General features: G+C 46.2%; 1 protein-coding gene across 12 annotated transcripts in view; it reads right to left on the reverse strand.

Moving 5' to 3' along the window:
* Nucleotides 1–250: 250 nt before the first annotated feature.
* Nucleotides 251–22,535, reverse strand: part of cux1b (cut-like homeobox 1b) — a 98,336-nt gene continuing 76,051 nt past the window's right edge. For 10 of the 12 annotated variants that reach the window (XM_081723077.1, XM_081723084.1, XM_081723076.1 and 7 more), the window contains 5 exons: nucleotides 21,898–22,057; nucleotides 18,037–18,327; nucleotides 17,121–17,309; nucleotides 15,359–15,629; nucleotides 5,120–15,010 (listed from right to left, as the gene is read on the reverse strand). In XM_081723077.1, the coding sequence (XP_081579203.1) occupies nucleotides 14,551–15,010; nucleotides 15,359–15,629; nucleotides 17,121–17,309; nucleotides 18,037–18,327; nucleotides 21,898–22,057 (1,371 nt within the window). In that variant the 3' untranslated portion in view covers nucleotides 5,120–14,550. Of the gene's footprint in view, nucleotides 1,499–1,853; nucleotides 1,919–1,998; nucleotides 2,080–2,298; nucleotides 2,356–2,506; nucleotides 2,591–2,818; nucleotides 2,936–3,204; nucleotides 3,318–3,437; nucleotides 3,505–3,724; nucleotides 3,862–5,119; nucleotides 15,011–15,358; nucleotides 15,630–17,120; nucleotides 17,310–18,036; nucleotides 18,328–21,897; nucleotides 22,058–22,535 lie in introns of those variants that run through there. The other 2 variants (XM_081723083.1, XM_027019105.3) reach the window with 1 other exon arrangement.

Below are 22,535 nucleotides of genomic sequence, written 5' to 3' on the forward strand. Positions count from 1 at the left end.
GATGTGAGGCAAAAAGGCCAGGTGAGGAACAGACAGGCCGCACACCAGGTAACGGTCACCAGATCCCTAACCTTTACTGCACCTCCCTCATATCAGCCATCTTTCATATTAACTACCTATAACCCATATCTAAATAGATCAGGTATCAGACGTCATGTCTAGAGACAGATTTTTTGTTTGTGTGATCTAACAAGATGACCCGCAAGCTTGTAAACTACGCACAGGACAAATGACTGACACACTCCCCCAGGATGCTCAACGCTTTTATTTTGCTATTCAGAGAAATAACTGACAAAGACAGAGCTGACCACATAGATGCAAGAGGAAACAAAGACCTTGGACCATAAGGTGACATACCGATATGATTAAAGAACAGGATCTTGCATCTAAGTTCATTCAGGTTTCCACTGGCATTTTCAAGATTTCTTGATGTTTTTCTCATGGGTCATCAACATATAAATCTTGACATTAGCACTTCATTCCCCCAAGGTTGCAGATTACATTAAACGCATGAGACAGCATAACCATTCAACCAGTTAAAACCATTTAACAAATTCTTTAATATGCCATAATTTTAACATGTTTATTAACTCTTCCTAATAAGATATTGCATAAGAACAAAAGTCAATGACCCCATCATCAAAGTGTGATTTGTGGTTGAGGCTGAATCATAGTAACTGCTCGTGTATAATGTTTCTAACACTACACCGAGCATTTAGGGATTGTGGAAGAAAAAGCCACCACAGACTCATCTCTATACTGTAATCACCCTAATTTAATCTCCTACTATATGATTCAGATTCACCGATAATCTGATCCCCTCTTTCTAAAGATCCACAATCACCATATTAAAGTATTATAGGTTTGGTACTGTTATCTGGAATGATATTTTTGAATCAACACAGCAATCATTCTCAAAATGTATCTCCGAGTTCATTAGATGTCAGATTCGTGTGGAATCAAGAGTTACGGGAGTCTAACGTGAAAGGAAACTAAGCGCAAACAAAACTCACGCCCTCTCGTGGCTACATGCAGCTAATGCAGACATCTGAAGCGGGATACTAGGCCGCTGTCCTAACGATGTGTGCATGCTCTGGTTTAAGAGCTACTGAAAACACAAGTTTTACTGATGCGTCTTCTCAGATGGAAGTTACAAATACATTTCAAATTGACTGATTTTAATGTGTAATTGTGCCATGTAATTTCCTTAATTTTTTTTCAGGGCTTTTTAAACTTAGTTCTGCCCCTAGTTACTAGACATATCGTTATAGCAAAAGGATATACTGAGAAACCACGTAGGACAAGGTAGCCTTAAATTTAAAGAGCATTTCTAATTTTGTAGAAGCACCCACTGAAAACAATGTTAGAACCTGGTAACTAGAAAGCTGAGAGTTTGAGGCGGCTCTGAACACAGCATCATTTGTCCTGTGTGAGACATCACTGCCACATATCTGGGTTGTCCCCGTTCTCATGGAAACGGTGCAGATGATCCGAGTACCTGCAGGGAGGATGAGGGAGAGGGAGGGAGGGAGAGGGAGGAAGGGAGAGAGAGTGTCATGCTAGCCATAGTCATACCAGCTCAACACACCAAACCATGCCACTACCACGCCAGAGCCCCCGCTGTGTGGAGAACGGTTCACCACATGAATCCTGTCCCGTCAGCAGTGGCCCTGTGGTCAGGAACTGACCAGTGTCAGCAGTGGAGGCGTCGGCTGGGCTGCAGTATGTAACCATGCACCTCTGAAACGCCCCCCAGAGAGCCGTGGAACAAAAGTGGACGCTGAGGGGCGGGTCAGGGAGGGTGTTTTAATGACCACCCCAGGAAGGACGTTTGAAAACATAGACACACTCACTTCTTAGCACAGAATGCAGCACAATCTCGGCCAATGCTTTCACTCCAGGCTGTTTTATAGAGTACCTGAAACACACACACAATTAATCTACAGGTAATTCGGCGTGCTCCAGAGGAAGGGTAACTGCAACGTGTTGTGTCCTCACCAGAAAGACTAAACAATGCAGGAAGAGAATGTAGAAAAAAGCAACAGTTCTGGCCATTTTATTGGACAAGATGACACGACCCTGAAAAACAGGAAATGCAAAAAGACCAGAGATCAGTGTAAAGTCTCCTGCACATCTAATGCACTGTAGAGTACGCCACGTGGAACGTGTGCATGTTTGCGTACGTTTCTATATGCATATGGATGGGAGTGTATGTGTGTTTGTGTGGGGTTATATGGTTATGTGTGAGTGAATGGGTGCGTGTGTGTGTGTTTGTGTGCGCGTGCGCACGACAGAGACCAGGCTCAGGGTGGCTTTGTCCCAAGGGCTGAGGCTCAGGTATCGTCTCTGGCGCTCCTGTGAACACACGAGATCAAACTGCATCATGGGAAATCACACAATGAACCACAAGAGGTCAAATGCTATGGGAACACCAAACACTGCATTGTGTGTGAGGAGCAGATCTCCGACATGCCTGTCGTGTGTGCTGGGTGGAGTAAGCTCTCACCTTCCTACTGAAGGAGGCAAATGGGTCCAGCCTCTCTTCATACTGGGAGGAGTAGCGCATGACTGTGTCATCAGTCCCTGCAGCCTACACACACACACACACACACACACACACACACACACAGAGAACCAGAGCATCAGATCGACTGCTGATCTCAACTGTTAGCTCATGTCTACACACACAGCAGGTCCACAAATATCCCTTCACAAATGAGCACTGGTTTCAACTGCTCCTGCTAACGGCAGGTAGTGTGGCAGCTCTGCAGCTGACAGAGCAGCTGCTCCGTTCCCGTAGCTACTCAGCGGGACTCACTCTGGTCGGGTAGATCTGCAGGAACTTGATCTTCTCATACAGCTTGATGTTGTCAGCACGCAGGCTGTCCAGCTCACTCTGCAACGCCTGGAGGGTTTGCTGCAGGGAACGAGACTCCTGGGGGGGATGGGGAGAGAGAGATATAGCATATGAGAAAGAGAGGGAGAGAGAGACAGAAAGACAGAGGGAGAGGATATAGGGGGTGAGAGAGAGAGAGAGAGAGGGGGGGGAGGGAAAGAGGGAGGGAGGTGGAGGACAAGAGTGATTGGGTGTTCACTCCTGTACTGAGTGAGACAGTGTGTGTGTGTGTGTGTGTGTGTGTGTGTGTGTGTGTGTGTGTGTGTGTGTGGGTGTGTTGACAGACTCCAGCAGGCTTCACTACTCACAGCCTCCAGCTCCTGGTTGCGAGCTCGGAATCTCTCTCTCTGACTGGAGATGATGGAGAGCAGAGAGTCCATCTGACCCTGAGGTAGCTCAGCTTGGGAGGAGCCGCCCATACCTGGGTATGTGTACATGCATGCACGCGCACATACACACAAACAAACTTTAGTCAATATTTTCACAGGTCAGTGGGTCAGAGTTCATTTGTCAATGGGGTTCATTTTGGAATGGCAGTAACCTGAGAACAGAGCTGTGGCCTCCTTGATAGGTTCTGGGATTCCGTCCATACCACTCAGGTCTGCCCCCTAGTGTAATAAAAAGACTCTCCTTCCTTATCCAGGTTATGTTAATTTCATCAGATGACAACACTTGGGGGTTTGCAAGAAACTGACCAGATGAAGAGGTTATGACAGAGGTGTGGGTTTAGAAACGACTGTGTTCTTAGATGAGCAGGCAGTAATAATTTCTACTCAAAACATGTTACACGTAAATGAGCTGTGGGTGTGGCCAGTGTAGGCTTGGCACCTCAGTGTCAGGGCGTGGCAGGGAGGACATGGTCTGGATTGTGCTCAGATCCTGCTCCAACTTCAAGATGAGGTCCTTCTGCTCAGCACTGGTCTTCACCGCAGCCGTGAACTCCACCTGGAGCGCTGTGTAACGTCCTAACACACACACGCGTCAGAACCATGCAAACTCATCACGACCATTACCATCATCCTAACACAGGTGGCACTCCATCAGAAACAGTTCTTAACCATTACTGCGATCACTTGCTCTTGGCTGGGTAGTAATAAAAGCTTCCTTTAAGAGTACAGCCTTGAGTTAATTAACAGCATTATAAACACACACGTACCTGCCACTTTATTATGAATAACTATAAAACCACCCTATAGTTACACTCCCTCTCACCAGTACGTTCTACCGCACTCGTCACTGGTCAGGCTCTGACTACGTGACCACTGCTGACTGGATATGATTTAGGTGGTGGACCATCCTCCACACAGCAGGGACTCCGATACAGTAGTGGCATGGGGCCATTGAGCTGGTATGTGTGTCAGTCACATCGGTGACAGTCTGCAACTGCACAGCTGTGCACCATAACATAACCTTCCTAATAAAGTGACTAGGGATTGTACATATTTACACAAATTGTAAACAACATTCATGTAAAATACAAATGACACGTGTAAAACGACTATGCCTTACCTCTTTTCACACCCCATGTAATGCTTTATTCTACAAGGCGTTCAGACACAGTGGATAAAGGATGGAACAGATTGCTCTGGGCCACAATGGTGGAGGTTATTAGCTGAAGACACCAAACATAGCAGCCATCTGCATTTCAGTACATCAGGATTTTCCAGGGCGCTCGAACCATTTAGCAGCAAGGCCTGAGGTTAGCACTCCGAGACATGGCACGTTTGAAGAGCACCCTCACTCTCAGCTGCTAACAGTCTCTCCAGAGAGACTCTCTCTGGGCAAGTCTTCCTCCATCTCCGGCCACAACAGCAGAGAGGATGCCTCATCTCTCTACAGATGCAAGGGCCGGCCAGAACGGCACATCGGGAGAGCTCATGTTTCATGGGAACAGGAAAGGCCTTGAGGAAGTACTCTTTGGAAATGCTGATCTGTGTTGTGACTCACTGGATGATGATGCAATATAAAAAATGCTGATGCCAACGGTGACCAGCTGTGCTTCTAGAGCCAACAGTGCCTACACAATCGACATCAGCTGTCAAATGTAGGAAAAGCCAAGAAACATATGAAGGAGGAAAAAAACAAACCACGCAAAAAACAAACTCCAAAACTGACAGGAATGTTCCCACAAGTCATGTGAAAATACGTGTGAAAAGCTTTTTACAAGTTTGGTATGTACACGTCAAAAAGCGGGAAGAAAGGAAGGAAAGAGAGACTACGTCATGTGTGTGTTTGTATAAAAGATATTTACTTCAATTATCACACCTAGGGTGCTAGTGAATAATAATCAGAACAATAATACATTGTGAAGATTTCTTACAGTCATATTGCTTTTCCATATTGTATAAGGGACTGTCTTACAGTGCTGGGAACAGACTACATTAGAAACAAGGAAAGAAACAAAACAACAACAAAAAAAACAAAGATCAGAGAACAATGACATGAAACCAAACCCCAAACCCACTGCATGAAGGGCCTCTGACCATGTCTGAGGGAACTGTGGTGAGGGAGGCCAGAAGGCTTCGTTCTCAGAAACAGTCTGAGTGAACTGATCATAGTGAAGCATGCGTGGGTGGAGTGGAGCAGGAGGCGGGGCCAACGACTAATAATGGACGGGGACTGGAGTCTTTGTGTCTAAGCGTTGCGATGAACCACAAGAAACAGGTTTGGGTGGTTCTACGCGAGACCGGATTAAATTTGTACAAAGGCCTTAATTCTGTTATTTGGATAGTACCACACCAGCAAGCTAGTGAAAAATATGATGAAAAAACACTAGTAAAATGGAAATAATTTATCAAAACAATTCAAAATAAAACTAACGGCCCAACAAAACAACCGCCCAATAAAACTTAAAACCAATGGGCAGCCCAAATGCTGCACGCATTCACACGCATGTGTATACACACACACACAGACACACACACACACACACTCACACTCACAAAAGTCAGCTAAAGCTTAGCACAGTGCGGACTCTTCAAGCTCGCAGCTGGTGTGTGTGTGTGTGTGTGTGTGTGTGTGTGTGTGTATGTGTGTGTGTTGGCATGCACGATGGAGCCTGACTACCACATCTCAGTCTTGTATAGCCTCTCACCATTCTCTCCTGGACAGTAGGAGCGGAACATTTCAGAACTTGGGGTGGTATCTGGTGAAACCACGTGCTCACTACCTCCACCTTGCAGCGGCCTCCAGACGGCTGAAAGGCGGAGGTGGTGAGGACGGAGCACTGAGAAAGCTCCGAGATGGAACAGTCAGCTCCTACACACCGCACTGAACGACCACACTGCTCCTACAGACTGCACTCAACACTTGACTCAAGTCCATGACGCTGGGCTTAAGGAAACTTCAATGTGAAGTTCCAATTTGGTGACAAAAATGCCTTCACCACAAAGAGCTGAGAAACAGATAAAAACCAACAGAACAAAAAAAAACAACCACCACCTACAAACAGTATATACACATCCTACCATAGAAAACAATGTGAAGAGATATATCTCAACCATAGCAGAGTCTTAGGGAACATCAGAACTACTATTTGGCATGAATGTTCAATGTGTATCAGTACATCAAAAGTCATCAAGCCCTCAAAGTGACTTTTCTTCTCTTGAAAGGCTTCTGCACTTCATGATGTGATAAAGTTTGTACATTTAATTACAGATATTATACACATTATAGAAAGTAAGCATGTACTTCTTTTGGACTGTGTGCATGTCTTAACCCGTTAGTAGTGAGTGCTATCAAATGCTCATGGACAAAAAAAACAAAACATTTCCCATTAATTATATGCGAGGGTTAGAGTCCTCTGGCACTTTAAGGCTGTGTGTGGGCATGGCCAAAAAATCCCCCACCCCTTTTTGTATTTTTAAAATGTATTTTTTTAAATGTGGCCCACCCCGATAATAAAGTAGTGTCCCAGCTTTTTGACCTTTACAAAAGAAATGCTAGAAATCTGGTAGGGCAACTTACATAGTAAAGTGATCCACCATGAAGAGCCACACAACTGGCATTTAGTAGTTACATTTAAACCTGTTCTGTTCATTTTCTCTCTCTCTTCTTATTGTAAATACAAATGACTAATGTTAATCTCTGAAACAACTTCTTACAAAATGCTGTTGACCTGGTTTAAGGTGATGATCAAACAATTATGACATGGGAAAACAAGATTCGCTAAATGAACAAGGTCACACACACACACACACACACACACACACACACACACACACACACACACACACACACACACACACACACACACACACACACACACACACACACACACACACACACACACACACACACACACACCAGACTGGGTCTAACTGGCCAGAGCCAAAGGAAAAAAGAAAACCATGGAAACCATGCAGTAAGAGATAAGGAACCTCCAAGGTGGAACGGTACAACTACACCAATATAACGCGACACTCGGGCCTCATCTTCAGATGACTACCAAAAAACAAATGAAGAAAAAACCTAAGCACACCCATAATGCATGCTAGGAGGATACAATTAGCCACAGTTCCGTCCAGCCTACGTTTCCCATCAATCCAATCATCTAGCAGTTGTAACCAGTCACTGGATTATGCTGAAGGTTGTGAACATGACATACCGCAATCGCTACTCAAACAGATAATAAATTGCTATACTCAAACTATTTTCTGACATGAGCAAGATAAAGGTTGATGTGAATGGTCTAGTCATGACATTTGTCACATCAATTACATCCTAAAGCTTCTTTTCAATAAACGATGAGAGAAAATCATTTATGTTTAAAATGTAACGTGAAAGAAAACAAAAGCAACAATGAAAAAGAAAGGAACAGTTCACAAAGATACAGTCTAATCCGCTACATAGCTTGGTGCGTGCCCGCATGCATACCAGTGGTTCTGGAAATCCTGCAGAAGAATGCTCTTCATATTAAAATTCAGTAACTACAAAACAACCGAGGCTCGGTTGTCCTGATAAAGACCAGTGTTCTCCTCCTCGACAAAGCTTCAGCAAAACATACATGACCACTAACGACAAACAGGTCAACACTCAATAGGATATGTCTCAGTAAAATCTGTACAACTTTGTATGATGGCATATAGAATATCTGATTCAACTCTATAGAAAAATAACCGTAAATGGTAGATTCCTGAATTTACAAACCACTTGTATGAAAATTGCAACCCCACAATCCGTTGTTCAGGCCGACACGATCAAGAAAATGGAGCTTGACTTAATATTTTGACGTGAAGGCATCTTCGAGATGCGATGGGAAACACCCAAAATTACACAAAGAATTGCTATTAAAACTAGAATCAGCCATTAAATGCCCTAAATGAATAAATATCGCTTGGTAAATCCGGGCCCACTGCATCAGATCTGTGTAACTCTTAAAGCAACCAAGCAAAAATAGGTTCGCAAGCATCTTTCCAAGAACACGGCACTCAAAATGTCCAGAAATACAAAACGCCTCATCTACTGTAGGTGCTACACGCAGGTGGCATTCCATTTTGTTTCAAAAAACTCTGTACCTTGGATTAGTGCCACCCCCCCAAACAACAAAAAAATGCCACCAAACACTGGGGGCTACAGACCAACAGCAGTTTAGCGTTAATACTGGGTTATAAGACAAAACGACAAAGATCCGTAAGATCTGCTCTGTTCAGCTTTAGCTATTTGACGTTTTAAAGCAATTATATAAAAGGGTTTAAATTTAACTTCAATTAGAGAAGTCCATTTTTATCTTAAAAAAATAACTTAAAGAAGCTTTTAATTTGTGAACTATGACACTTTTTTTTTTTTTTTTTTTTTTGCCTGAGCTTAAAGTTGAGGGGGGCGGGGGGAAGACGATGCGTACCAGAAAGAGCGAAGAACGGCAAAATAACCCTACAGTTCTTGACCTGATAGATGCGCTCGCATGCACACAATAACCCGTTTTACTGTATTTGGTTTCTTTTCATGTGATGTCAAGACTTTTTTTTTGTGAAATGAACAGCAGACGATTTATGGGTTCGAGTTCTTCATCAAAAATCACATAACAGAAATTTTAAAGGCATTAAACCAAAGCAAGACAGTCAAAGCCTCTGATAAAACAAACTTCAAATGGGTCCGTTTCAAGTCATCTGCCAAACTCAGTGTTTGTATCAGTGTATGAGTAACTTCTTATAAGCACAAATAAAATACATCTTCCACTGACCAGTCAGTGTTAAATGTAACAGTAATAACCCCAAACAGATGATAAAAGAAACCAACAAAAGAGGAACCCCTCCCCGCCCCCGCCAAAACCAAAATACCTGGAGCTTCAGACATCATCCTTATTAAATTAAACCACACAATCCAATAACATTAAAAGGGGGTGGGGGTGAGGCACCCTACAAAAAATAAAACAACAGGCCCCCCTTTGTTATCTGCAGCTCAATCTTTTCCATGAATGAATCAGATGTGTAAAACAATGAGAACGGTTATCCGTAAGCAACATAAAAGTCAGACGCCCTCGGGGCAAGAGCTGAGCGGTTACAGACACAAGGAGGACCTGGCTCTCAGCGGTCAGACTGCGCCTGGACATCCTTTAGGCTATTACCACATGGCGAATTCTGAGCACTCTCAGAGACAGTGAGCTGCAAGGCTGGGCTTAACGCTCAGACACTGGCAGAGTCTGGACATCACCTCACTCCTCCAAGACAGAAATATTCCATCAGCTCAGCTGGTAGTTGTGGTTTGTTGTTGTTGTTAATAATAATAATAATAATAATAACGTCATCATGTTCAGTAAAGGAGCCCTGGTGAAAAACCATACATGTCCATTTATTGTTTTTCTACATTCTACAAAATAAAAATAATATAAAGCATTATTGCTTTATAATTTTATAAAAATGTTTTATTTTTAAATACCCACATGAATGAAGTAAGGCAATACTAAATAAAGCATACTTAGCATTTAATATGATTTTGATGTAAAAGTTCACATAAAACTAAAATAACTGATAACACAAAAGGGGGAAATGTCCGATATGGTTTTTTGTTTCAAGGGCTCAAATGTTTTTTGATTATCACAAGTTTAGTGTTCTCGTTTCCATCAATGAAAATTAGAGCATCTTTAAAGTTACGTTTAATTACTATTTTTTACAGCATTTATCACTGAAATGTAAAGAAAAACATCATTTTTTTTACTTACAAGTAACACTTAGTGTTTTCAATGTTTCATAGTAAAGAATAAAATTAATTCAAGGAGCTGTTTGCATTTAGCATTCGAATAAGACACCTTTGACAACTACTGTGTGCAGGATGGTCATAATGAACAAAACAATAAGTAATAAAAGGAACAAGGCACTCTTCACGCTGCCCTCATGGCCCACTGGGTGGGACAGCCTCCAGGACACTAAGTGCGCTGATTGACGCCGGCGAGCTTCGTCCCGGTCATCTCAAAGATGCATCGGACAACTGCCCAGGTCCTCCGCGGTTTGTGCTGCTTTAGAAGTAGAGGGATGACCGTACCAGGAAAACGCTCGTTGTGCAATTACAAAGGCGTCAGGTTCAGGTCAGGAATTTGAGAGACGAGCGTTTTCAGTTCAGACGTGGGAAGGCAGTGATTTCCAGGCATGGCCTAGGTGAGTATTAGGTTTAGAACCCAACACAGCCACCTTGAGTACCGATGGAGACCAAGAGGAGAGTTTGGCAGTAGTCTCCCAGGGTGTCTTATGGTACCTGCATCACCACAGTGAAAGGTAAAGCGCACTGCGCAGGGTCAAAGGGAAGGGTAGGCTCATGCTAGGCACCTGGGCAGGAAGCCTTAGGCTCCACTTATAAGGGTCATTTTCAAGAATGGACATTAAATGTGGCCTCATGAATTGCAGTGTGCTACTTTTTAAGTGCTTGAGGAGGGAATTAACCAGACCTGCGAGAAACTCCACAGGCGTCGGCGTAATCTCAGCGGCACGGACCGTCACAGGCTCGGCTCTAGACCGCGTCGCACCAGGGCTTCAGCAGTCCCCACCCTGATACTCAGGTGCCTTTGGCTCTGCGTTCCACAGATCGCAGTGTACCGACAAATACCGTTAAGAATTTCTTCACTCCTGTCTTCTGTTTTGAAAGCCTTTGCAGTACAGATGCATGCGGGTCCCTGGCAGCCTAGGGGTCAGAACTTCATTAAGTAATATGGCGCATAAAGTGAACAGCGTGGTCATGGGTGAAAGGGCAGTAATCACAGAGGATGCTCAGTATTCGCAGCTCTGCACTTTAAGGCAGCAACTTCGTGGTGATGCCATGTAAGTGGTCAAAGTCCACGGTGTTTTCCCTACTGCCACTCTCTGAGAGCGCACGATCGCCAGCACCTCCTCATGCCTTAACCGCTACAGACTGTAGTCAAAACCAAAGCGGCCCCAATTCGGCAGATTGTTTAATTACATTTTTTTTTAAAAAGGTTTTAAAAACTGAAAGAAAGTGTGTGTCAGGGGGACATGACTGCTGGGCTACCAACACACCCCCCCATTTTACTGAATGCAACCCCTACAGCACTACGGTCTGATACAGGTGCAAACATTCTGGTGACCGACAACACTCTGAACAGCATAGATACAACACCAGTGTACACCAGGCCTGAGTGATTTGAAACATGCTCGGAAAACCAACAACGGCAACAACAGCACGCATGTCCTTATCAAACGAAGAGAGAGAGGACGGAGAAAGGGCAGAATAAAACAGCATCTGTATATGGGAATATCGAAAGACAATGCTTCGTACTACTTGAAAGTAACATATAAATCAGGATCAATTGTTAAAAAAAGTGAAAAGCTTAAAGTTAGCCATCAATGCCATTGTGATCATTTAAGTGACATCATTATATTTCAAATTACTATAAATGAGTTAAAATAATTTGTATAATTCATCAATATACAACGTATGAGAACTACATCTTGTAAATATTACCCAATACTGCCGGCAGTCTATCAGTCTAAAAAAAAAAAAACCCCAAATAAAAGTTATGTAACTTGTCCTCTTATAATCCAATACACAATAAAATGAACAGAAGTCAAAGTCCAAAATGTCAAAAATAAAGCACCTATAAATAAGCAGAATGAAACAGTAAATCTATGGTGCTTCAGGAAATGGCAATAAAAGGAGTAATTGTAATAGAAAAACAGGATCAAATCCACTACTTCATTCGAAGCCTAATAATAATAATAACAACAATAATAATGATGAAGAACAGCTTATGAAAAAACTGAAGGGTGGCAGTAGAGTGCTCGTGTACAATTATGTACAACCAAAAACAACCCAACACAGAAATGGAGGATAGGGCTTAAAACCTGTCTCACACATGCTATACGTCCTAAAACAAACACACACACACACACACACACACACACACACACACACACTTGGGGCAGGTGGAGGGACGTCCGGTGTGAGAATGCCTGTCTGATATAACAGCAGCATGCGTACAGACCGGGGCGGTGGAGAGCAAGGTTGCTGTGTGCCGCTGTAAAGTGAAACCTCGATACGAAAAAGCCAATACGCTGCACACATGCCAACGACGTGGGAACCTTCCTGGGCCACGACGGCCTGGAAGGAGGACTAGTCGCCATTGTTTCTCCCAGTATTTGGCATCAGCACTTCAGGGTGGAGGAAAACTGATTTCTTAAGTATTAACAACACTTTGGTATCTGATACTTGGTACTTATTGTGCTCTGTTAAATGTAACAGTTTAAAAACGCATTATGGATCCAAAGTCGGTCTTCAGCACCCTTCAATGGGTCTGCTTTGCAGAGCTATATCAGACTGGCCGGGAAAAGACAAGGAAGGGCAGTGATCTCCACATGAGGGCTTTTCTCCCATCTCTACAAAATGCATGTGCATCCCGAGAGCTGAGAAGTTCTCTCTCTCACACACACTCCCTTCTCACACCCAAATGTGACACTTCCACAGCATGGCCACGTGAACTGCAGAGTTTACAGTTCTAAAGTGAACTGTGCATCTCTTGGCGACTTGAGAGAGAGAGAGAGAGAAAGAGAGAGAGAGAGAGAGAGAGAGAGAGAGAGAGAGAGAGAGAGAAAGAGACAGACTGCAGTGTGTTTACATGTGAGACATGCGCTACTCACACAACACTATCAGAGAGAGAGAGAGAGAGAGAGAGAGAGAGAGAGAGAGAAGGAAAAACTAATCAAAAACCTAAAACCAAACCTTACACAGTACCACATTATCCTACTGACACAGTACTACATGCCCCAGAACTACAACCCCCATACTCCCTGCAGCCAGCAGCCAACACCGTGCTCTTGACGTGTCTTTTCATTAAATTAGGCCTTATTTTATCATCAATCTAGCCACATTTCAGGATCATCTCTGCTGATGTCTTGCTCTGTCCATGTTTTTTTTCTTCCTTTCACCCCCCCCCCCCCCATTTCATTATTTTGTTGTTTTTATACATTTTTTTTTTTTTTATACAGAACTTCCTGAAAGTGATCTAAAATAGAGGGCAATAAGAGATGTGGTGTGTGTGTGTGTTGTGGTCTGTGCAGGGCGTGTTAAAGCTGTGAACATGCACTGTAGGAGCTCACCATGACGACATACCACTACTTCACCTACCACGAAATAGTCGCTTGTGTTTTTCTCTACACCTTGCATCTTTTGTTTGATTTTTTTTTTTTTAAATTGTGAATTAAAGTGATTTTTCTTTCCAAAGTTTTAAAACACTTTTTTTCTCATGTCAATTCTATGTTCCAAAATGTGTATTTTGTTTCATCTGATCTTTTTTTGTTTGTCCTTTAGAGTCAGAAGACTGTGCAATCTCTTAGTGGCAACCAAACTGCAGTATAAAACCTGTTCTTCATCGGAGGACTTCCCAGTTAAAAACAGAGGCTGAGGCAGTGCAGGTCCTTGGCCATTAGACGACCTGCGTGGAGGGGACGGATGAGGACGCACTGAGGATGAAGAACAATGCTCATCGTCTTCCTCAACATCCACCACGTTTTGCTTTTTTCTCTCACCTTGGTTGTTCTCTTTATTTCAGTCCTCATTGGCCAGTGGAGCGCAAAAAAAAAAAAAAGTAAAATGAAGATGCCCTTGATTAAAAATATAACGTGCACACACACGGACAGGGATTAAGAAAAAGGTGTGTAACAGTAACTCATAGGAACAGTGTGAAGAATCGGATCTCTTAAAGGGAGGTGTGGGTCCATGTACACTGAGGTGAGTGTGCCGCCCTCCCCTTTAAGAATCCTAGACATGAGGCACAGCTCAGAACTCTGGGTCGTCTGCCTAATGCTTGTGATTAATGCTCAGGTGAGTGTGGACGCAGCGCAGCGGCGGCCTCCAGGGGGCGCCAAGGCCGACAGAGCGGCTAAGTGCTTTATCTCAGTAAAAGGACCCGAAATATAAGTCCTCGGGCTTGGCCTGGGTTTATTTTTTCTTCTTTCTTTCTTTTTGTCCTCTTGTCTTTCCCACCACTGCCCCCATTTTATTCTCTATTCTCTTCATCACGAACAAAACATTTAAAAAAAAACAAAAAACACAACAAGGGAGTCCGTATCAAAGATGGCCGCGGCAGGCTTTGGCTATGCCCATGGGAGGGGGCCTCCTTCCCCCTGGGACAGATGTGGTACACGGGCGGTGGGGGAGGGTGTGTGTGTTGAGCAGATGAGGAGGGGGATGGGTAAGTGCTCAGCGAGGCCTCAGAACTCCCATTCGGAAGGCTCTTCTTTGCTGGCTGCTTTCTCCAGCCGGTGGATGATGTTATTGAGGTTAGCCGCTTTCTTCTTGCGCAAGCTACTGTCCTTGGGGTTGCGGGAGGAGGCGGCACATGGCGTGGCCTCGGGGAAGCCAAACAGCCCCAGGCCGGAGGGGCCTCCGTGCGGGCTCGCCTGGCTGGTCCCGGGTGCCTCGCCAGCTGAGGTAGTGGGTTCGGTCTGGCCCGGGGAGAGGGCCGGGGTGGCCGCTCGGGCTGCCTCCTCCGTGGGCGGGACCTTGTCGGCTTGCAATGGTCTGCCTCGCCCCTCCACCGGCCCGTCGGACTCTGCGCCATCGCAGCTGTCGGTATCGACCGTTTTGCCCGCCCGGACGGAAGGCGAGCCCCCCTCACCTGACGCAGCCGCTTGGATCTCCTCTATGAAGAGCTCGCGACGGATACGAGACCTGGAGAGAAAGACAGAGAAAGAGAGACAGAAACAGAGAGAGAGATTTAAGTCGTGTACCTCAAAGTGAATATAAAATCAATAGTGTGGAATGGCCCAAAACCATGATAGTGCATCACCACGACTGCAGCAGCTGAATATACTGTCCCATAAACACAGAGTCCCACAGTTCCACAGGTCCTACTAGTTGATGGCTAACTTCATGCTGACTGCACACCAAACAGTGTAAAGTGTATTTCTCATCTTTGGTGATACTTTAACCAGTTGGGTACATCACACATGCTTAGAAAAAGGGGCATGCGAGGCTTCGTGTGCCAGCCTATGGCACGCGGAGTGCCCAGGAGCGTACCTGTAGTTGTGGAACCAGTTGATGACGGTGCTGGTTTTCAGGTTGAGCTGGCTGGCCAGCTCCTCGATGGTCTTGGGCGAGGGGTAGGGCTTCTGCTGGTATGCGCGCTTCAGGGCCTCCTTCTCCTCCGGCGCCAGCACCACCCTCGGCTTCTTCAGCTGCTGCTGTGGGTGGGGCTGGGGGCTGCCGCTCTGGGCGTAGTCGCCCGTTGGCAGGGCACTGTCCACGGGCTGGGCGTCGCTCACGGAACTGTGTCGCCGCTTCATGTAGGCTGCAGGGAGAGACGAGAAGGGCAGACGGTTGGCGTCGGAGACAGGAGCATGCTGCTAAACGCATGCTGCATCTCGGCTATGTGGCATGCCACGCAGACCTCAACACGCAACACACGTAACGTAAACTCAGGCATTAAAAAATCATGTATAATGAGATAATAAGGACCATCACCAGGTGGCAGTATTGTACTACTGAACTCTCTGGTTTTAGTGAGAACTTCAGTTCTTTAGGTAGCTCATGAGGAATATAAAGAAATCATGTAATTTATTTAGATTATGACTACAAAGTTTCCATATTCTGGGGAGTATTTTCAGAATTTATGGCCAAAATGAGATCCATAATCCATAAATCTCTCTTTATGATGATCAGGCAGCCCATCATAAAAGTACCACAGTTAACAGCTAAAACAGCTGAGGAAATCATACTCCAAATGCCTAAGCCTTCGGGGTCAATTACAAACGGTATTTAAATGAAGTAAAGTGTCTAGAATAATTTTATTCAAATAAGATCAGCTGTCTCTGACACCCACACACCTACACCCACACCGCTCCACCTCAGGCCGGGCTACTGGGCAGAGGTCAGCCGTGCTCCTACCCCTGCCCTCTCTACAGAACGGCTACAGAACTGTCTACTGCTGGAGTGGGGTTTTGGGCCTGTGTGGAGATCAGCCAGTCAGGGACAGAGGTCTCACACTACCTGAGTATGTGCACACCCAGACTGATGCACAGATCAACATACGGGCTGGAGCGCCACGGTTGTCTGTCTGTGTGTGTGTGTTATTGAGCTGGCCTCTGACCCCTCATGCTACAGAAAAGAGCAATAATGTCATCCTGTGCCAGAGAGAAGCACTAAGCAGGCCTAACCACTCCAAAACTGTTCACCAAGGGGCAGAGAGAGGGGGAGCGTGAGAAAGAGTTGGAGAGAGAGAGGGGGAGAGAGAGAGAATGAGAGCCCAGGAGGCAATGAGACGTTAATGAAGATGAGGAGGCCCATCAAATCCAATGAAGGAGAAGACATGGTGACAGCTCATGACGACAGACAGCAAGGAGGGAGGGAAACAGAGACAGAGTAGGAAAGGTGGAGAAGGGAAGGAGAAGGGGAGAGAGGGATTGAGAGTGGGAGACAAGCAGAGATTGGAAAAGGGAGAGGGGGAGAGAGAGTGAGAGCGAGAGACAGGCAGACAGCAGTGTGTTTACATGTGAGACATCCGCTACTCACACAAAGTATCAGAGAGATCGTGTGTTCAGATAACGGCCATGTAAGAGTGACAGAGTGGTGGCTAATTTTTCAGGGCCAGACGATGACAGATGTGTACAGGTATATCCATGTAGCGTCCATCTACTGGCCATATATAGTGCTGCACATGCTGTGGTCATGTGACCAGTGCCTGGTGGTGTTGTGCTGGAGTTCTCCACAAACATTCAGAACCCCTACAATATTCAGCCTTCCCACAGCCCCGCCCCCTCCCTTCCCACAGCCCCGCCCCTACCTTTCTTCTCCATGCGTTTCATGTCCATGAGCTTCTCGACGTTGCGTGGGTCGCTAAGCCACAGCTGCATGCGCACGAATGGCTCGCGGCCCTTCAGGCTCAGCTTGTGCCATGGTTTAGGCCGAGCCAGCAGGTCTGACACCGAGCCCTGCGTCAGGCCCAGGATCGTCTCCCCGAACAGACGCTGGCCTGCAGTGCAGACACACAGACACAGGAATGTTAGCAAACCTTTTCTCCATTACCTTTCAATAGTTATTTACCAGAAGAGGAATTTTAAAAAAAATATCACGCTAAAAATGTAACTTCTGTATTGTCTAAAATGACTGTGACCTATTAAGTCAAAAACACAAAGAGACAGATACAGTTTGAGAAAAGCTAAAGACCCACTCGGAGAACAACACACACAAAACACCAAACTGGACTCCAACCTACTCTACTGGCTAGGATATATTCTATGAGTAAATGACAGCATGTTTGTAAGTCGCTCTGGATAAGAGCGTCTGCTAAATGCCGTAAATGTAAATATAAAACATCCAAGCCGACAAAAAGGAGGCAACCGGTCTACTTGACATCACTTCACCTGCCTCCTCGCCGAGCCTGTCTGAGACCTACACAGCTGAACAGATGGCGAACACCAAGCCTTCTTCAAGGCAGAAAGACTATTCTGAGTTCTCTTTAGTGTCTGGGCCATGTAGGGTCAAGTGTAATGACAGCGTTGTCTCCGTAGACCATAACTCTCTGCGCAGACTCTACTCTGCGCATGCATGTGCTTGCATGAACACAAATATATAAATTTTTCCTTACATAAACCTGCCACTGATCTCCATTAAGACCCATAAGTCCTTAACACCCAGCTACATTAGCGCTCACTGCTCCCCCTACAGGTGTACATGCACGACAGCCCCCTGCAGCTCACCCAGGTTGTTATCGGTCAGCACCTCCTTGACCTTCTTGGTGATGGCGTACGTGTCCAGCTCGGGCGACATGGCCACCATCTCCTGGATGCTGAGTGCGGAGGAGCCCAGGCTGGACAGGGGAAGGGGCGTGCCGGGTTGGGAGCCCTCTGAGGGCTCCCCGGGTGGGGGCTGCTCTGACCCTGACGCCTGCAGGCCGAGAGGCTCACCCAGGCTCTTCACCGACTCCTCGGCTGAGCTAAGTGGGGACTCAGGAGCTGGGCTGCAACTGCCTGACGTCTTTGGTGTGCCTTCTGGAAGAGAAGGAAGAGGAAGAAACAGTTCTTAGTAGAAAACAAAACACACACACACACACACACACAGCAAGTAAGATTAAGAGATTTATGCCAAACCATAAAACAAAAACAAAAAAAAAGATGTCATCATTTCGCCTGCTGCTCTAACACCATCACAGCACGTCCGGGAAACTGATCAGCAGCCGCCGTTTCCTCAGGGCTCCACGTTACTAAGGTTATCCTTGCAGATGGCTAAACCTCCCTTTGCAGAACTACACTTGCAGTCCAAGGTCATTCAGAAGCTAAATGGTTCCTCCACTCAACTGGTTTCCCATGGTGCAATGCTCTCTGTGTATGCGCTGTGACAGCCACTGCACCTGCAACCAATCCGTCACTGAGGAAAGAATCTTTATACATGTGTTGCATGATGTCATGCTTTCTAAAACGTATATTTGACAATGTTCAATGTTTTAAGCTGACAACCTGCTTCATTCAGAGTGTGGAACGACTAATTTAGGAGGGTTAGCTGTGCCACCGTTGTCAGGTATGGAGATATGTGCGTTAATGACATGAACGTGTCCTGCAGCCCCGCTCTGAGCAGCTTCTAATGAACCTGTACTCCACTGTCTGGAGTTGCCTCTGTATGCGTATGCCCACGAGAGTGAGCGTGAGAGACAGTGCACGAGAGAGAGAGCGAGGGGGGTATCTGTTTGCCTGTATTGGTCTGCCTGGTGTCCACCTGCCTGTATCTCAGTAGCCACACACACTCTGTCCCTGTGAAAGGGCCTATTCCCTTCGGCAGAAGGCCCGTGTTAGCCTGAGTGTCGGCCACCCTGCCGCGTGTGTGGTTATTCACACAGCTTGCAGCCTGCCACAGCTCTCTCCGTCACTGAGCTGGGAATAAACATGTCTCTCAACCCACAAAGGAGACTTTGTTAGCTCAATCGCATATTGATTCCTTTACAAAATACTGCATTTCCTTGATAACAAAACACACAATTTTCTGAAGCGTTCTCTGCAGTTTCTCTGCAGGAGACGAGAGAGATCCAAAGCGGAGATGCTCCGTTTCTCCGCTCGCCCCCCACGCTTCCAACTTCTCCCTCCAACCCCCTCTTCCCATCCTCCCTCTCAGCAGTCCTATCCTGTACGCAGGCCACAAGTGAGCAGTCATGGGAAGCCGTCACTATTGATTAGCTTCCCGTTACCCAGGCACAGAGGCTGCAAAGCATGGAGAGGATGGGAGATGTGTGTGTGTGTGTGTGTGTGTGTGTGTGCGCGACAGAGAGACACACACATATATGGGAGATACACACACATATGGGAGATTTTTATATTTTTATATATATGAGACACACACACACACACACACGGAGGACGGGAGGGAGAGATACGTATAGATCAGCAACAATATTAAAGCAGTCAGTTCTTGAAGAACACCCAAGAAACTGTTTTTGGAGATGTTCTGACCCAGTCGTGTAGCCTTCACAATCTGGCCTTTGTCAGAGTCACTCAGATCCTTACAATGCGCCCAACATCAACTTCTAGAACTGACTGTTCACTTGCTGTCGAACATATCCCAGTCCTTGACAGGTGCCACTGTAACGAGATAATGTTATTCGCTACACCTGTCAGTGGTTTTAATGTTGTGGCTGATCGGTGTATATAGAGAGAGGGACAGCTGTTAATATATATATATATATATATATATATATATATATATATATATATATATATATATATATATAATCGAGAGAGAGAGAGAGAGAGAGAGAGAGAGAGAGAGAGAGAGAGAGAGAGAGAGAGACACGCACGCACACACGCAGAGAGAGATGGATATTTATAGACAGAGTGAGCAAGCAGTCACTCTCGATTAGGCACTGCTACCATGTGCTGGGTGCTGATGTTCTGTCGGTATGGGCCTGGGAGGGGGCGGTGGGAGTTCCTGGGGTGTAAGAGGGTAGAAGACCCTCTGACAGGGTGACACTGACCCTCACATACCAGCAGCCTTTGGCACTACTGCTAACAAGGCTGGGGGGGAGGGGTGTCATGTGCGTGTGGCTTGGACAGCATACTGTTTCTGCAGCCAGCTGTGTGTAGGAAGCAAGGCCCGTAAACAATACAAACAAACAAACAAGCAAACAAACACACACACCCCCCACTGGAAAGCACCACCACAATTCCAACACATTACCTCAAGGCTTTCAGAGAAGCTCATAATCTGCAGTCTAATGTCTGCGTTTTATATATTATTTTCTATTTCACACTCTAATCTCGTCACTGTGTCAGCCAATCCAGGCAGTGCTCTGTGGGTCCTCTACCCATGTCCATTCCACCACCTCCCTGCTGTCTTCTGTCTCTGTGCACTGCCTGACAGTCACTTGGGTAAGAGATGCTTGTCTAGGACACAGAACACCCCCCCCCCCCCAATGCTTCATTTACCTTCCCCTTATTCACTGCAGGCTGTGATTGGTTGGTCATTTGCATATTAATGGGCAGCTGAGGCACGGTAGGCTAAGGGGCTTTGGTCATTACCATGCATCAGTGTTACAATGGGGTAATTGACTACAGCAGTGCGACCCTTTAACAGTGACTTTGCTCCACCTCTGCGGCTAAATTTCACCTATGTCTCTACCTCCTGCCTCCACCAGTGGGCTGGGAGGCAAAGAGGTAGTCCCCTCTCCCTCCCTCCTTCTCCCTTTGCCCATGTCTCAAGCCCTCCCCACACTCCACTCTCCCTGCCTCTCTGACATCTGACATCCCCCTGCCTCTCGTTTGTGTGTGGGTGTACAGTTGTGGGATGCGTGTGTGGGTGGGAATGTGTGTGTTCAGCTGGGCTTTGTGCTGTGCGTACACATGTCGGCTGCTGATGGCAGAAGGGTCTGGCTGAGCTCCATCTGGACCAGACCAGTGCCAGCACCATGCGTGCAATAAGCACTCAACGACAGTGGAATGGCTGACAAATGAGGAAGATTTATTATCTGTGGTCTGTGTGCACGCGTACGTGTATCTGCGCGAGTATGTGTGTGAGGGCGTCCGACAGAAACCAATTTGGATGTCCAGACAGACAGAATGCCAGACTCCCCCAGGACGGATCGAGTGGAGACAAATGATGACCCTGTGACCTTCAGGATATTGAAAAATGCATTTGGGTTGAACGACTTGAGAGGGGGGCTCCTAACCAGGCCTTCCCTGACTCCACAGGTAGACGCCACGCCTATGACTCCAGATCTTTCTGTCTGGACATCAACAGGGAAACACGGAGCTCAGTCCCACTTGGTCACATGACCAGCCAAAGCAACCCCCCCCACAAACCCAGCCACAACCCAAATCATCAACAGAAGACTGCTAGTCACTACCAAATTCCTAGCCATCACTACCAGCTCACGTCAAGTCAAAACTGTACTATTTAAAGGTAATATTTAATTACCTTTTAAACTCTGCAGCTTGGTCGTGCCTTGTGAACTCTCAGTCAGGTTTAGAACTTCACACCTTATATGTGCTTTACCCAGACTCTGTCAAGTGGCTAAAGTGACGCATCTGTTGCTTTCTAAAATGTCGGTCGGAGTGTCAGATCGGGTCAGGTCGTACCTTGCGTCGGGGCCGGCTGGCCCGCCGAGTTCTGGCCCAGTTCGCCATTGAGCCACAGCTGCATGCGAATGAAGGGTTCACGACCTTTCTGGGTCAGCTTACTCCATGGCTTGGGCCGGGACAGCATGTCACTCACGCTCCCCTGAGACAGACCTAGTACCTGTGTGTCACACACACATACAAACAGAGTTCAGTGTGCTGCTAAAACAGCTCTACATTTACAGTAAGTACTTTCAGAAAGCTCAAATTAGATGGGGTGGACAGGAGCAGACACATGCAGACAGCGGACCAGACTGAAGAGGAACAAGCCCAGAGAGAGGAGGACCATGCACCCTTTACTCCATCTCAAGTTAGCACAGGTAACCTGCGACCGCCACAACCCTGCCGACCTCCCCACGACCTCTCCATACATAGCTAGTGGCTGCAATTACAGTCTCCCTGGGAGAACTCAGCCTGGAGTTCCTCTAAAAGCCAGCACCCGTCTCTCATCAGGTGGAACTCTGGGAAATTGCTCTGGTTGGCCTGAAGGGATGGTTATGGAGTTGGGACTGGTGGAAGGGTCCAGCATGGGTGGAAAAGACTACAGGCTACACCCGTTTGGCCACTCCACCAACCCCGTAACAGTCTTCATGGATGGC

This window comes from Electrophorus electricus, chromosome 11 (assembly GCF_041902795.1).
Source record: "Electrophorus electricus isolate QZ-2024a chromosome 11, ASM4190279v1, whole genome shotgun sequence".
NCBI classification, from domain to species: Eukaryota; Metazoa; Chordata; class Actinopteri; order Gymnotiformes; family Gymnotidae; genus Electrophorus; species Electrophorus electricus.